The 17,330-nt window shown below is 46.8% G+C and overlaps 1 protein-coding gene across 1 annotated transcript in view; it reads left to right on the top strand.

The window, feature by feature from the left end:
* The first annotated feature begins 570 nt into the window (after nucleotides 1-570).
* Nucleotides 571-17,330, top strand: part of slc6a8 (solute carrier family 6 member 8) — a 63,840-nt gene continuing 47,080 nt past the window's right edge. Inside the window, exons 1-4 of the mRNA XM_041049372.1 lie at nucleotides 571-1,909; nucleotides 11,459-11,590; nucleotides 13,689-13,956; nucleotides 15,323-15,455. Of these exons, the coding sequence (XP_040905306.1) occupies nucleotides 1,558-1,909; nucleotides 11,459-11,590; nucleotides 13,689-13,956; nucleotides 15,323-15,455 (885 nt within the window). The 5' untranslated portion in view covers nucleotides 571-1,557. The remainder of the gene's footprint in view (nucleotides 1,910-11,458; nucleotides 11,591-13,688; nucleotides 13,957-15,322; nucleotides 15,456-17,330) is intronic.

Raw genomic sequence — 17,330 nt, 5'->3', positions numbered from 1 at the left:
AATGATCTGAACGTGCTCCTGTCCTTCTCTCTCCGTCCTCCTCTGACTCTGACTCCTTGCTGGGCATCTTCATGGGTCCTCTCAGTGTTTCTGATCCTGGACCAGAGACCTGCGAAAACTGACTTTTACTGTATCTGTGTTTTTCTGCAGGTGGACACAGAAAATCAGGAGCGGAGCAGTCAGAGCCCAGACCACAACAACGAGCTCAGAGAGACCATCACAGCAGAGAGAGAGAGAGAGAGAGACAGAGAGACAGAGACACTGGAGGAGAGAGAGAGAGAGAGAGAGACACTGGAGGAGAGAGAGAGAGAGAGACAGAGAGCGAGAGAGACTAGAGGAGAGAGAGACAGAGAGAGAGAGAGAGAGAGAGACAGAGAGAGAGAGAGAGAGACTAGAGGAGAGAGAGACAGAGAGAGAGAGAGACAGAGAGAGAGAGAGAGACACTGGAGGAGAGAGAGAGAGAGCAGCGAGTGGGCGGGGCCTGTGACGTCACCACGGCCAGCCGCTTCTCCTTTTAAAGCCGCCGGTGCACCGGACCGCCGCAGACTTTTAAATACCTCGCAGCGTCTCTAACGGAACAGTTGACAGCTGGGACCGGGACGCGTTCAGGTCCGGTCGGACATTTTTCCTTTGCTCTTCTGCTCCTCGGATGGAGCCGCAGCAATTCCTCCACAGACTGCACCGCCCGCCCGCCGCCCGCCGCTGAAGCTGCGTGCCGCTCGGTGTCCTCGTCCCTGAGGAGGATCGCTCCGGTTGTGTCGTCCTCTCCGTCCTCTCCGTTCTCCTCCAGGCCGCCGTCTCCTCCGTGACTCACTGTTCCCATGCGATTCTTCAGACTCACATTCAAGTGTTTCGTGGATTGTTTTTGAAGGTCGCTGTCCCGCCGTCGGTGTAATTCACTTTATTTTTTATTTTCACCTTTTGTATTTTAGAATTTTCTCTTCTTTTCGATTGGACAAAGACATGTCTCCCGATTATTATTAGACCATTTGAATTTGTGTCCTTTTTTCATCCATTAAATCCGGATTCATCAATAAAACAACAGATTCTGGATCATCTGATCCACGATCCACCCGCTCAGAGTAATCATCATCATCATCATCATCATCTTTATTATTATTATTGAACAAGAGACAGAGGCTGAGACTGAAGGTGGAAGCAGCAGAGACCTTAGCGGACTCTACGGGACTGAGCTGGACCTGCTGCCGACTCTTCTGTTCCTGAACAAAACTGAATTCAGGACTAAGGAGAAGAGGACCGAGTCTGAGCAGGGACAGAAACTGAGCAGAGAGGGGAGGTGGATCTGGACTGAGGCTGACTGGTGGCTGGGAAGGTGAGGTGATCACAGACTCTGGGACTAAGAGAAGAGACTGAAATTACAGCTGCACACGGTGCTGACTGCTCCTACTGACTGGTTTCTTACTGGTTTCTTACTGGTCTTTGGGTTGAGTCTAACAACAAGAGAGACAGGACAAAAACTCAAAGGAATTACAGAGAGGCAGAGACATTTAGGAGCCCTCACTGACTGGTTCCTGACTGGTTTCTGGATTGTGAGTGATGGAGAAGCAGGCCCTGCCAGCCTCCTCCTGCTCTCTGGTCCTCCTAGAGGAGACCAAGAAGAACCCCCTTCTTCTGTCTAACGGTGGCGGTGGTTACCCCCCCGCGGCTGCTAACGGCAGCCTGGTCCCACTGACGGCGGCGGTGACAGGGTCTGGCGGTGGTGGAGTGGTGGGCGGTGCTTGTGCCGGTCCAGACAAGAAAGGAGGTGTGGTCACGGGGCCGGGGCCAGGATACCAGGAGAGGGAGACATGGACGCGGCAGATGGACTTCATCATGTCCTGCGTTGGCTTCGCTGTGGGACTCGGCAACGTGTGGCGGTTCCCCTACCTGTGCTACAAGAACGGAGGAGGTGAGGCACAGCACACACACCTACACACACATACACCTGGAGGGAGCAGGTGTAGAGAACTCAAGCCCTACCCTTTCCTGGTGGAAGCCCCACCCCCTCCCCCTGCCGGCCTGTGTTTTGTCTTGTGTCGTCCTCGGCTTCCTCTCACGCTAACATGAGTCCAGTCGTTGTTTTCGCAGGTAAATTTCCTGGACTTGTTGGAGGCAGGTGAAGGTGTTGTTCTCTTATAAACCCCTCACTGAGCGAGCGGCGAGAGTTTCCTTTGTAACACAGCAGGACACATCACATCTTACCTTAGAAACGTCATTTCCCAGAAGCCCACACCATGGGGGTGGAGCTTGTATTTCGAGGGGGCGTGGTTTCTCTGAGGGCGGGGCTGAAATATCTGTATCAGTGAGTGATGAAGGCAGTGTTAGTTTTATGTGTTAGCAATGACGTGTGATCAGCAGCTTTCATTACGTTGTGTGTGTGTGTGTGTGTGTGTGCGTGTGCGTGTGTGTGCGTGTGCGCAATCCAGCTTTCCTTGATCCGTCCCTGTGTCCACTGTTTACTAACTCTGACCTACATCCTTCATTTTCCAACATACCGTTACATACACCTGTACACACCTGTACACACCTGTGGCCCCGTTCCATTTCTCCTCCATTATAATATGTATTTACCAACCACACCTGTCCTCTGTCCAACTCCCACAGCTCAAACTCACTAAAGCATCATTTTTTAATCTTCTTTCTAATTTCACTTGTCTGTCGTTTATCGTATCGGTAACTTTTCCTCGTCGCACCGTTCGAGATTTTCCAAGAAATATGACAACATGAGAGTCACACAGTCACACAGGACGAATGATGATGAAACACGTCAATCTTTAACAGTTTAGGACAGAACTGGAGGAAAGTCTGTTTTGGAGACGTCGCTGCAGTTTTATCATTAAACCTTTTTCTGCCTGAGTTGATGATTTTCTCTCTGTCGTCGTTCATTCACTCGCCACAAAGAAAAAACAGAAAATAAAATCCTCAGAATCTCGAAGCTTCAACCTCAAAGTGTGAAAATCAGTTTTCAGTCATAATTTCTGCTTCTTTTCTGTTGTTCAACAAATTGATTCAACTCTGAATCTTCTGAAATGATGTTTCTGAAAATGATCAGTGGAGTAAAGAATGAGATTAATTGATCGGATTAATTAACGGATCATGTGACATCGATGAAGCTTTTGCTTGTGTCTGTTTGATGTGATGGTTTCTGAATCTGTGGGTTTTGGACTGAGGACGACCTGTGATGGGGGGAGGACGAGTCCCAGCAGGAGTCTTCATCAGTCCTCTGTCTCTTTTGAAACTAAACTTTACCAACGGAGACAAACTGCTGGGAGAGAGAGGAAAGATTTTTATTCTCACCTGAAAAGGTCTCGTTCACACAGTCAGCCGGTTTGAGCCGGACAGAGGGGGGAGGAGGGGGGAGGGAGGAGGGTGAGGAGGGAAAGGTCTGGATGTTCACACGGGGGTGGGGGGTGGGAGGGGGTCCAACTCATATTAAATCACAGAGAATCAAGAGAAAAGCTTCGTCTGTGACGCAGACGCTGGTCCTGTGTGGAAAGGTTACCTGCCTCCGATGCTGCTGCTTCACACCTGATTTATCAGACAGGCTGGAGCCAAACTGTCTTTAAAGGACCAGTCTGCTGTTTTTCAGCCCTTGAAGGTGCCGTGGCTCCGTGCCAGTCTCGGTCCACTTCTTTGGTCCAGACTGAAATATCTCAGAGACGTTTGACGTTCGGGACAAACTGTAATAACCCTGATGACTTTGGTTTATGATCAAACATGATGAGGCGAGTAGAGCAGCGTCAGACCACCGAGTGTCCATCTCCCCTCGTCGGTTTTACCTGGATGGACATCAGCTCACAGCTGGTCTTCCTCAGGTGAAGACACACACCTGATGTTTCATTGAATCCAGGTGTGCTGACCTCTTCCCTCTCACCTCAGGAAAATCGTCTGTGGCTGATTCTCAAATGAAAATATCGTCTGGTTTCTGTTTTTCAGGTTCAGGTTCTACTGGTCCTTGAAGACCATGGGTCCTGGAGCAGGCTGCTGGTTTCACAGAATGGTTACAATGGTCCTTCAGGAGGTTATGAATATCCTTGAAAAATGTCCAGGGGTCCTTGAGGGTTTTTACTGCGTCTTTAAGAGTTTTCTGATGATCTGAGAACAGCTGAGGTGTGTGAGAGTGTGACGAACATCCAGACTCACACCAGCGTTTCCGCGGCGTTCGTGTGTCGTCAGTATTTGATTCTGACAGCAGCCCTCATCTCTCATCAGGTAACTCTTAAAGCTCAGATGTCAGAGTGTCCTTGAACGCACCGTCAGGGTCAGCTGCTCCACCACAGCAATACTGAGTTTCCATCAATCTCGTGACCTTTGACCCCTCAGCTCCTGCTGTAAAGCCATGGCTGACGGTGTGAGTGTGTGATGGTTAATAATTTCCTCTGTGATACAGCTGCTTATCTTTTACCTGTTCACCTGGCAGTCAGCTAACAACACACACACACACACACACACACACACACACACACACACACACACACACACACACACTTACACTTCATTCCTCTGCTATAAAATCCTTTCGTCCCTTCATGTCCTTCTGTGCACCCTTCCTTCCTTCCTTCCTTCCTTCCTTCCTTCCTTCCTTCCATTTTTGGTTTCCCTCACTCCTTCCCTCCTTCCTTCCTTCCAACCTTCCCTTCCTACTTCTTCCCTTCTGTTCTGTCCTTCCTCCATTTTCCTTCATCCAAAGAGTCGCTCAGATTTATTATCCTGCAGAGTGTGTGTGTGTGTGTGTGTGTGTGTGTGTGTGTGTGTGTGTGTGTGTGTGTGTGTGTGTGTGTGTGTGAGAGAGAGACTGGCCTGTCCTTGGCAGTGTGACTGCAGTGGTAACACACACACAGTGATTCTCTGCTCCACTGGTTATAAAATGACCTGCAGCTCCGTCCTCTGTCCTCCGTCTTGCACACATCATCTCTGTCCTTGGACGAACACACTGTGTGTGATCTTCTGTCTTTGTGAGGACATTTTGTTCAGTCCTCTGTTCTTGAGGCTGTTTGAGGGTCAAGACTCAGTCTAACAGCTCAGGCTCAGGCTCAGGCTCAGACTCAGACTCAGACTCAGGCTCAGGCTCAGACTCAGGCTCAGGCTCAGGCCCAGGCTCAGGCTCAGGCCCAGGCTCAGGCTCAGCCCAGGCTCACACCCAGGCTCAGGCTCAGGCTCAGATCCAGGCTCAGGCTCAGGCTCAGGCCCAGGCTCAGACTCAGGCTCAGGCTCAGGCTCAGGCTCAGACTCAGGCTCAGGCTCAGACTCAGACTCAGACTCAGGCTCAGGCTCAGGCTCAGCCCAGGCTCACACCCAGGCTCAGGCTCAGGCTCAGACCCAGGCCCAGGCTCAGCCCAGGCTCACACCCAGGCTCAGATCCAGGCTCAGGCTCAGACTCAGACTCAGACTCAGACTCAGACTCAGGCTCAGGCTCAGACCCAGGCTCAGGCCCAGGCTCAGGCTCAGGCTCAGACCCAGGCTCAGGCTCAGGAGAGGTTTAAGACTGGAGCAGGTGTTCCCAGTTTCATTTTGATGACTTAAGAGCAGGGGTTAAAGTGATCCGGAACGATCATGACATGAGCCGGCGGCCGTCAGAACCTGTCTGTGTCTGTCTGTGTCTTCACCGTCCGTCCATGTGCCTGTTGTTCAGGGGGACCGTGGTTACATGTTTGTTGTTTGTTAAACAGCTGACTGATTTGGTCAGAGCTGATCAGGTGTTTCACGACTGTCTCCATGGTAATGAACCTTTGCTCAGGGTCTGAGGTCAAAGGTCATGGCTCAGAGCTATGGTTAGAGTTAGGGTTAGAGGTCAAAGGACAGATATAGTTTTATGACAGATAGTGTGTGTGTGTGTGTGTGTGTGTGTGTGTGTGTGAGAGAGAGAGAGAGAGAGAGAGAGAGAGACCTGATTGGCTGCCAAGTGTGACATCATCATCCCTCTCACCACGTGGACCGGAGATTAACAGGAGTGGCCTGTAATCTTTTAATCCTGTTGACAAACCTCACTGCTCCTCCTCCTCTCCTTCTTTCCTCTCCTTTCCCCTTATCTCATCTCCTCTGGTTCATACACTACATGGCCAAAACTATATGGACACCCCTGTCTGCCAGCTAGTCACATTGTTTTTAGATTCAGGATCTGTGGATCGTTGAGAAGGATCCCACAGACCTGGAACATGTTCCAGGAGTCTTTTAAGGGGGTGAAAATATTCCAGGGATCCTTGGTGAGCTGTGTGTCTGTGTTATTCACTGTATAAAGTTGGATTTTGAGTTAGTCACGAAAAAGCACAACTGTCTCGTCCACTTCACGTCTTGTTGTACCTCAGCTTATTATTGTTATTGCTGTGTATTCACAGCGTGTCCACAGTTTAACATGTGACCAGAATCGTGTCTTACATTTGGCAGAAAGCAGTAACGATCCTCTGCAGCAGGCCTGACGGAGACATCTGAGTTAAAGTGTTCCAGGTGAGCGGGCAGACTGAAACTCTGTAGGTTCAGAGGTTTTATATATAAACATCATAATGATTTAACATCTAATGAAATTAGCAGTAACAAAGCAGGCAGTGGTTCTGGAGTTCGTTGACCCCGGCAGTGAGGTGCAGAGTCATGTTTAGCACAGGTGAGCTTAATCAGTCTCTTTTCAGGTATGTGGGCCAGTCGATCTGCGGGCTGCCAGGGGAAGCTAAACTCAGCTAAGCTAAGTTAGCATTTGGCAGCAAATGTCTGGTTTAGGTCACTGAGGCTTTTGGCAGAGCTGGACGTACATTCAGTCTCCATTGTCTTTTGTTAGCTCGTGTTTGTGTTATGCCTGATATTCCATTGTTTTGTTGATTGATCCGTAGTTTGTTGGCTTGTGCCATGAAACAGTCCCGTCTGAGTCTGACTCTGCCACGAACTGCGACAGCTTCTCAACATGTTTCTGTTTTTGGACATTTTATTGTTCACTCTTTGAAGGTTAATTCTAACCATAGAAAATAACCATTGAGATGAAATATAAAAATATTTCTTTGGCAGGGTGTAGAAAGTTGTATGTGTGAGACGTTTGTGGACGGTTTAAACCCACTCTGAGAAAACGTCTGTTGGTTTGATGCTACAGAAATAAAACTGAATTGACTCCAGTGCAGACTCTGGGTCCTTCAACAGCAGCTGTTCAACTTCACTGTGCTGTTTACAGCTGTTTGTGACAAATGAACCTTTGAATCCAAGTTAGAAGTGGTTGGATACAGTATGTTGGAAGGTGTCCTGGCTGATCCTGAGTCAGTCTGAGCTGAGATGTTACCTGTGGATCAGGACACAAACTGAGCCGAGCTGCGTCACTGCTGTTACAGCCTCATCGTTTCCTTTCAAACATTTCACCTGCTGAACTTGTGCATGTTGGCCGCTGAGGCTGATGGGAAACGTCATCCGTTGTGCAGGAGGCGGCGGGGCTCAGCAGGTCGCGCGTCGAGGCGTCCCTGTGTGTGAATGTGTGAGTGAGTGAGACGCACGTTATAAAACGCTGCAAGAAAACAGCTGATGGACACTGAGGTTCAGTCCGAGTATCAGAGCAGTGATGATGATGAAGATGAAGATGCTGCTCTGTCATTAGCCCTGTTATCAGTCTGTCAGGCTCTCAGCCTGTCAGTACTTAGCCCAGTGACTTACCCCGGATTAGCCAGCTTAGCTAGCTAACTGCAGTGCTGCAGCTTAGCGCGCTAACTGCAGCCGCGGCTCTGTTCCCGTTTCTCACTTTCAGCTCTGAACAAACCATGTGCTGGACATGTGGGGTGACACCGCTGAGGACAGGATGATGCTGCCTGTCTCACCTGGTCCCAGGGTAATTCTTCACGTTTCACCCTGGACCTTTGTGGACGTCAGCGGTGTCCTGATTATTTAACTCTTGACTCTGTTTCCTGTTGATGCAAAAACTGGAGGACTGAACGTACGAGCCCAGCGCTGAAGCTCAGTGTTTCCTCTCAGTGTTTCTCTGTTTTTGTGGCTTCGTTGTTGCATCAGATGGAAATTCAGTTCCTAATCTTTCAGATTCTGATGAATGTTACAGGAGTGTGTGAGGTTAGAGCCTGTGCTGCTGGACCAGTTCACAGCTGGTGTGTGTTTCAGTGTGTGTGCAGCTGACAGTGATGAGGCCATAGTGCTCTGTAATCCCATCAACACTGAGTTACTGACAGATAACAGCATTAACTCTGTGTGTGTGTGTGTGTGTGTGTGTGTGTGTGTGTGTGTGTGTGTGTGTGTGTGTGTGTGTGTGAGTGATTTTTATTGAGCTGCTGACATGTCCTCCCCCTCCCCCCATGTCTTTTTCTCTCTCTCTGCAGTCGTGACTCACCAACAGCTCGTGTGTTTTCATTCTAGGCTAACACACCAGAGTACACTGTGTGTGTGTGTGTGTGTGTGTGTGTGTGTGTGTGTGTGTGTGTGTGTGTGTATGTGTGTGTGTGTGTATCAGAGCAGCAGCAGCAGGCTAACGCTAACCTGCGTAGCTTTACTCGAGCTTACGTCATGGCCGACTGTGCCGTCATTCAGCCATGAGCTGCTTCTAAAGAGGCCTCACAGTACTGAGAGCTGTGTGTGTGTGTGTGTGTGTGTGTGTGTGTGTGTGTGTGTGTGTGTGTGGCCTGTAGGCACCATTATTGTTATCTAATATACAAAGAATACTGCACTTTGATTGGCTGAAACATGATCCTCCACTGACTGATACAACCAGTCAACACGAGCAGAAAAACTTTATTGATCCTGCAGGAAAAATACGGTTACAACTCCTAATATCTGCTAATAATACTGAATACACAGTAAGTGAACAGAAGCATGTCCTCTGTCACGTGAGGAACAGAATCTTTAACGATTAATCGCTTGAACACAAACTGTTGGCAGTTAATGTCTTCTGAAAAGAATAATGGATGAATCAGCTGATCGTTCCTGCTGAGCGCACCAGTCGCCTGCTGAGGTTTTTCATGATGTTTCATTTATTTCAGTGAGTTAATGAACTTTGATCCAACAAATTAAATCTGAACGCAGCAAAACACACGTTCTGTTATGTGTTTATGATACACTGATGTAATGAATGAGTGAATGAATGAATGAATGACTTCCTCTCCTTTTACTCTGAACTGGGGTGAGAGACATGAATGAACAATTAGGCATGCTCTCTCTCTCTCTCTCTCTCTCTCTCTCTCTCTCTCTCTCTCTCTCTCTCTCTCTCTCTCTCTCTCTGGTATTTTAATTGGTTTGATGGAGGGCTCACACACACACACACACAGTGGGGGGTAAGTGGGTCACAGTGCCACCAGAAACTGGTATGAATGGAATCAAAATGGAGTGATACTGGGAGAGGGGGGGTTGATGTTCTGTGCCTAGAGTTATGTAACAGCTGCTGCCATTACACACTGAGCTTTTCTACAGAGAGAGAGAGACGGCATCCTTTACCATCACTGTTATGTTCGTGGCACAAATGGACCTTTAATTTACTTAGAACTGACTTTCAGTACAAATCATTATGACTGTTAAAGGAGCAGTTCAACGTTTGTCTGTGGAACCGAACTCAGAGCGAGAGCTGAGGTAACATTCAGCTGAGTCTGAGTCAGCGTCCTCACAATAAAGCTAAAGAATGAGATACAACAGGAAGTGTGCAGAAAGAAAGCAGCAGGAGAGACGATCACACTGAAGTGATGAGAAACGGCAGCGTTTATGGATTAAACACAGAGTAACAGTATCTTCAGTTTCCCTCTGTGTCTGTGAACCAGTGGTTTGGTGATTCTTCATTAACACGCTGCTCATTTACACCTTACTGCTCGGTCACTGGATCAAAACTATGCATTTAAATCCATTTGAATAAATACGTTTCACTCATGGTGCTGGAGCTACGACCCAACACCTGAGTCTCAGCTCGCAGATCCAGGTCTCCTCTGGTTTCCTCTGGTCTCCTCTGGTTTCCTGTGGTCTCCTGTGGTCTCCTCTGGTTTCCTGTGGTCTCCTCTGGTTTCCTGTGGTCTCCTCTGGTCTCCTCTGGTTTCCTGTGGTCTCCTCTGGTTTCCTGTGGTCTCCTCTGGTCTCCTCTGGTCTCCTCTGTTTTCCTGTGGTCTCCTCTGGTCTCCTCTGGTCTCCTCTGTTTTCCTGTGGTCTCCTCTGGTCTCCTCTGGTCTCCTCTGGTCTCCTCTGGTCTCCTCTGTTTTCCTGTGGTCTCCTCTGGTCTCCTCTGGTCTCCTCTGGTCTCCTCTGGTTTCGTCTGGTCTCCTCTGGTTTCCTCTGGTCTCCTCTGGTCTCCTCTGTTTTCCTCTGGTTTCCTCTGGTCTCCTCTGTTTTCCTGTGGTCTCCTCTGGTTTCCTCTGGTCTCCTCTGGTTTCCTCTGGTTTCCTCTGGTCTCCTCTGTTTTCCTCTGGTTTCCTCTGGTCTCCTCTGGTTTCCTCTGGTCTCCTCTGGTTTCCTGTGGTCTCCTCTGGTTTCCTCTGGTTTCCTCTGGTCTCCTCTGGTTTCCTGTGGTCTCCTCTGGTTTCCTCTGGTTTCCTCTGGTCTCCTCTGGTTTCCTCTGGTTTCCTCTGGTCTCCTCTGTTTTCCTCTGGTCTCCTCTGGTTTCCTCTGATTTCCTCTGGTCTCCTCTGTTTTCCTCTGGTCTCCTCTGGTCTCCTCTGGTTTCCTCTGGTCTCCTCTGGTCTCCTCTGTTTTCCTCTGGTTTCCTCTGGTCTCCTCTGGTCTCCTCTGTTTTCCTGTGGTCTCCTCTGGTCTCCTCTGGTTTCCTCTGGTCTCCTCTGGTTTCCTCTGGTCTCCTCTGGTCTCCTCTCCTCGGATTATCCTGATGATACATCGGACTTGGAGACACAGACAGAGAGCAGCTCTCACTTCAAGGTCTTTTCTTGCTTTCATTCTCGTCCTGGAGTCTGTTCATCCAAAGACAGGATTAAACGTGAAGACGAACATGAGACCTTTCTCGTCCATGGTCCTGACGGAGACGGTGAGAGGATGGAGGAGGAGAATGATGATGGGGGGATGAAGAATCACTTCCTTCCCTCCTTCCTGCTCAGTTACATAAAGCTCTCATCACGATGCTGCTGAAATAAACATGAGACCCAAATCACAGCGTTAAAGGTCCATACCGCAGATTAATGCTTCAGTTTATCAGTGAATAAACTGATCCTGTGTCAGTTCACGTCTCTGCCGATGGTTTAACGCGTCACGCCTCAGACAGAGAAGCCATCTCACTCACTGGTTAACAGGCTGTTCTGGAAACTGTTCTTCTTGGTGCGTTTGAAGACGCTCAGACATCTGACATTTGAGAGTTGGCAGCTGAAGAGTGATCAGTGACACACCATGAATTACTAAATGTACTGATCTCAACGACAGAGAGAACCAGGTCTTTATTGGACACAGTCCTGTTTCCCTCAGCGCGTCCTCCATGTTTATCCTCCATGTTTATCTGAGGCTTAGCTGAGTTTGTTTATTGGCACAAGTAATAAAAAGACACAATAACCTGTCTCTGGTCCTGCAGGCGTCTTCCTGATCCCCTACCTGCTCATCGTCTTTGTCGGAGGAATCCCGATCTTCTTCCTGGAGATCGCTCTGGGACAGTTCATGAAGGCCGGCAGCATCAACGTGTGGAACATCGCTCCTCTGTTTAAAGGTGCAGTTTGCGTGTCTTTGTGTCTGTGTTCTCTTTTCATAGATCAGTGACACTTAGCTTTAGCATCACCTGTTCAAATAAAACACTTCCATTTTCCCATACGATATAAAGGCATGTTGAAGTGTTTGTTAATGTTCAGTTCCATGTATTTTCTATTATTCCTGCTGTTTTATGAAACCGTGATGTGTTTGTGTGATGTGTTTACACAGCAGCCTGTGAAATGTTTAAATGCTAAATGTTGGAACATAAAGTGAAGTGATGGATGAGAAACAGCTCAGGACAGATGGAAACATGGATTTAAACGAGCATGAGATGATGATTAATGACTGATCACACTGATCACGTGAGGACTGGAAATCAAATCAGCTGTTTTTATACAGCTCAACATCCCAGAGCTGTGTCAAAGAACTTAAAGAACTTAAAACCTGTCCCAGTGTTCGCAGGTAAATGATCTGAGGTATTAGGTGGCAATAAATGGAAATAAGTACAAACATCAAAGCCGGTGAATCCTGCATCAGAGAGACAGTCGCACAGCAGGGACACTTTAAACTGAAGGGGAAAAATAATCCAGATTCAAGATTAAAATATGTCCCTCAGTGACCAAAACCTTGGACATCCCGGCTGAGGTCACGTTGCCATGGTAACAGACATAAATCCATGCAGTAAGCAGTTTAGGTGAGTTTGAGTGGACACATCAGTCTGCAAACACGTATCAGCGTCCTGCGGAGGTTTATCTGGAGGTGATAATCTGTGATCCTGCTGTACGTGCCTGCAGACACGGCAGGAAAACTACCAGCAAAACACACACACACACACTCTCTCTCTCTCTCACACACACACACACAAACCTCTTCTGTATCTTTGTTAGCTTTGCACTCAGTTTATCAGCAGCCTGATCTTTACAGGGACCACATGACTCTTTATGACTGCATTACTTTACTGCACAAACCTTCCTGTGACCTTTAAACTTCAGGTGGTTTTGACGGAGCTCCGCCTTCACATTCACACAACCTGACACACTTAGAGGGAACAACACCAACAGTCAACACACTGATTGTTTATCTGTCCTAACAATCCCACCTGTGGAGTTTGTCCTGAGGGCGGCAACAGAGGAAAGATCATGGGTTCATCCTGTGGAGAGCAGGACTGAGAGCAGGACTGAGATCAGGACTGAGAGCAGGTGGGACCGGGGGGTGGGGGGGGGCCTAGGGGCCCTCAAGCACTTTTATACAACACAACTTTACAACAGATAAACAACAAATTCAGACTGAAACAGGCCATAAAGCCAGATGTTGTCCACAGTGTACAGGTTCAGCTGAGTGCAGACACAGTTTTATTATAAACAGTGAGAGCACGTGTGCTGCAGATGTGTGGGACTTCACCTCAGTTCCCGCTGCTCATAAACTCATAAATGTAGGTTTACAGTTTTGACCCTGTTTCAAACCTGGTTCAGGACTTTCAATAAGTGAGAGAGTCCACACATGACACAGTTTATAAACAGGAAGTGGAACAGCTTGACCTCGCTGATCCTCAGTTTTCTGTGTCATTGATTGATTAGTCACCACGTCACTGTGGTTTCTTACTGAGGAGTGTGACTGTACTTTACTGACAAAATCTTTAGAAAATGAATAACGTGAAAAATGAATGTACAGAATTCATGTTTTTCATGATCAGTTTAAGGTTCAGTTTAGAGAAAAAGAGTTTTGATGCTTTGGAAACAAATGATGACATTTTATGCCAATGAAGAAAGAAACAGAGAGAATCCTCACTCCTCCTCGTTTCGTTATGTTGTTCACCATTTGCCTGATGAAGATGTCGCATTTTTATATTTAGTAAAGTTTTGGGAAATTGAATCCTGTGTGCAGATCCATCCATTTCATTCTTTCCATTGGGGGAATCTTTAATCCTGCTGCCTGAGTATAAAAACCCCTGAGCACCATTTTACATAAATCAAACTTCTTAAAGCCACTTTATGTAGACATTCTGACGTTGGCGGGTAAGAATCAACATGACACAGGGGTAAACAGTAATTTACATTAGTGGGGAGACTCAGTTACTGGCTTGATCTCATGTTCTGTCATGTTGTCCTCTTCCTCAGGTCTGGGTTACGCCTCCATGGTAATTGTGTTTTTTTGTAACACCTACTACATCATGGTGTTGGCCTGGGGTTTCTACTACCTGATCAAGTCCTTTAACTCCACCCTCCCCTGGTCCACCTGTGACAACGAATGGAACACGCCCAGCTGCATCGAGATCTTCCGTCATCAGGACTGCAAGAATGGCAGCCTCGCCAACGTCACCATTGCTGGCAACATGACGTGCGCAGAACTAGCGGATGCACGATCACCAGTCATCGAGTTCTGGGAGTGAGTTCTGGTTCTGGTTGGGTTGTGGTTAGTGGATCATGTTTAGCACATTGGGTCATTTTGACTTAGGTTCAGGTGGGGATGTTTTTCCCTGGGTTGCATTGGACAAGTGAACCTGTTGGGTTGGGTTAGATTGGGTTAGTTAAACTGGACAGGCGATGTTGGGTCTGGTTGGACTGGATGAGTCAGACTGATCATTTTGGTAGGTTCAGGTGGGTTTGGTTAGTTTGGGTTGGCTGGTTAATGATGAGAGCTGGGTTTAACTGTACTGTCTCACACCAAGGAATAAACCCAGTCTGTGTTCTTTTGATTTCTTCCTCTTCTTCTTTTACTTTCTGCTGGACTCAGCACAGGAAGTGCCCCCCCCCTCTGTTTGCCCTCTGTTTGCCCTGTGTTTGCCCTCTGTTTGCCCTCTGCCAGTGTGGCTAAAATACTGGAAAAAAACTCTGATCCTTGAAGAAAAATTGATTGTTTTTGTGGAAATGAATTACTCAGTGAGGCTGTGTCCAAGTTCACAGGCCTGTTGACTCATTCACTCCACCCTGTGTAACAGACACTCAGTATTTGACTCAGTGATGAGCATTAAATTCAGATTTCAGACACTTATTCGTCATCGTCATGTTGCATTATCTCTGAACCCTGAACACACGCTACTGTAAATTTTGCCTCTTTAAAACGTTTCCCTGTGGGATTGAAGAGAAAGCAGAGTTTATGCCACAGACTCTACTTTATTCGCTTCACTGAGAAACTTTTGAGGCTTTATATAAAGAGGCAAAGTCATGATGTCACTTCCTGTGTAGCCTCCATTTCACTAGCTTCTGTCACTCAGTGCATCCTCTCCCAACTAATGCTTGTGAGTGAATCTGTCATTTTGCAGTTCGACTAACGTCCACCACAGTGCTCAGAAGCTAATTTCATCTCTTCAGCATCATATTAAGTCTGAAGCTACAGCTACAGCTACAGCTGTATGTGTGGTGTATGTTTGGGGATATGTTTGTTTTGACTGACAGGTTTCTCAGCCTATCACCATCATCTTAGTGCAGAACCGTCCTGCAGGTTGTTGTTGGATTGTTGTCATGGCAGGTTATTAACACAATGAGCAGTTACCGAGGTGTAAAGGCTCGTTAGGTGACAGGGCTCAGGTCAGCAGCTGTCTGTCTCCAAGAAGTTTGAGGCAGGAAGACGAAAGAAGACGGGACAGAGTGTTACTGAGTCGGTGTCCCTCGAACCTTTTTAATTTCTTTTCTATTAATAAATTACATATTATTATTTACAGAGAAGCTACTTTATTAAACCTGAAACAGTTCAAAGGTCGACCTGATGTGGAGGTAATAAGCTGATGTAAACATCCTTCTCTCTCCGGCAGGAACAAGGTGCTGAACATCTCCTCTGGTCTGGATGAAACTGGACATTTTAACTGGGAGCTTATGCTGTGTCTGATGGCCGTCTGGGTTCTGGTTTATTTCTGTGTCTGGAAGGGAGTCAAGTCCACTGGGAAGGTAACACACGTGCACTTTATCATTTCTGAATGCATGCCATACAGAGGTTTTTTAATACATATATTTACACTGTGCCAGGCAGCTGCTGGTTTCTGTTCATATCTGTACAACATGATAATCTGTTAGAATACGTCTTGCAATGGAGGTGAGTCCCCACAATGTGAGTGTCTAATCTTTGTCCCCATAATGTGATAAATACAAGAACAAGAACATGAAATAGATTTGGACACTTGTCTTTTCAGTTGTTGTAAAAATGCTGGAAAATGTTAGAAAGTCACAGTGATATAAACTTTCTAACCATCAAAAGTAATCCATTTCTGTACCAGCTCCAGAACGGGGCAGGTGCTAATAAAAACCAAATTTTAACACTAAACTAAAACTTATCCTTGTGGGGACACCATAATGTGATGAAAGCACAAACATGAACATGTCATATATGAATTTGATAAATAAGACTCTTGTCTTTTCGGTCACTGTCAGTCTGACAGTACAACAGTTTCATAATTTCTGAAAACTTTATGTCCAAGTTCAACATCAGAGCACCCCTGGAAGGCTAATTTGTTCAATATCAACCCAAAACTAAATTGTGACCTTGTGGGGACCTTCTGAGGAGTGACTCCCTACAGTGTTTGTCAGTAAGTCCCCATAACGTGATTAATACCAGAATTTGCACATCTAATATATATATTGATAAATTTATACACTTCTGTCATTTTGGTCATTTTCAAAATAAATTCTTTGTCATTGAAGAATTTATATGACACAACAGAATTTACAACTGGAACCTTACATGCAGTCTGACGTCCTGCAAAAATAATGTTAGAGAGAGTCCCCATAATGTTAGTGTGTGAACAGGCTTGTGTCCCCACAACGTGTTTAAACATGAGCACATGTCTGCAGTCAGCGTTGTACTGACTGTCAGTTTGTGAAATGAACTAACAGCTGGGTTCATTACAGTCGACTACATAACACCACTGAAGGTCAGAAGTCACCTGACAGCTGATTGATCAGCATCAGTGCAGCTACATCGAGTGAATAAGAAAGAAAATCCGACCAAGTTTACGTCAGTAAATGTTCTGCACTGAAAATCTTACCAGTAAAATTATGGAAGTATAAACAGCAAAAAGTAAAAGTACGTGATGCAGAAAAACGTCCCCTGTGACGAGTATTATTACTCATGTATTAATTTACTTCAGTAGTTGGTTGAGGTGACGCTGTAGTTAATAGTATTTTAAAAATGGCTGCATAGCGCTGCAGTTGGCTGTGATTATTTTCACTGTGGACAAATCTCCTGATTATTTTCTCAATAAATCAATGATCTTTTTGAAAATAATGAGAAATGCTGCCACGAGCACCCAGAGCCCGAGGTGAAACCTTCAGTGTTTTTTGTCCAAATTGGAAAAAAATATTAAAAATAATCTGAATCATTCAGAGGAAAAGACGCGTCCTCCACCGTCCCGTCCTCTAAAACCTGTGACTGCTACTGATCCTTTCAAATAACCTTCAAGTGAACGTAGAGAGAAGAGGCTGCCGTGATTCACTGTGTCTGTGTGTGTGTGTGTGTGTGTGTGTGTTTCATTGGCTCGTGACAATGAGACTTGTACACACCGCTGTCACGTGGCAGGCTAATCGTTACTATGACGACATTGGGGGGGCAGTGGGGGCCGTGAGGTGGCAGTTTGTGATTGGTTGTCCTGCAGGAGGGCAGCTCGACTGCAGTGGGACGTGACTGAGACACAGAGAGACACATACCCCTGCACTGCCTGTGTGCTCAGACCTCATACACTCAGTTTTATTTTTATCTGTGCAGAGACAGAAGCAGCCGCTGTTCTGATTCCTGTTAATGTTACTGTGGATATTTATGCTCGATCTTAT

This window comes from Toxotes jaculatrix, chromosome 2 (assembly GCF_017976425.1).
Source record: "Toxotes jaculatrix isolate fToxJac2 chromosome 2, fToxJac2.pri, whole genome shotgun sequence".
NCBI classification, from domain to species: domain Eukaryota; kingdom Metazoa; phylum Chordata; class Actinopteri; family Toxotidae; genus Toxotes; species Toxotes jaculatrix.
The sequence above is the reverse complement of the archived record's forward strand: the minus strand, read 5'-3'. Positions and strand labels throughout refer to the sequence as shown.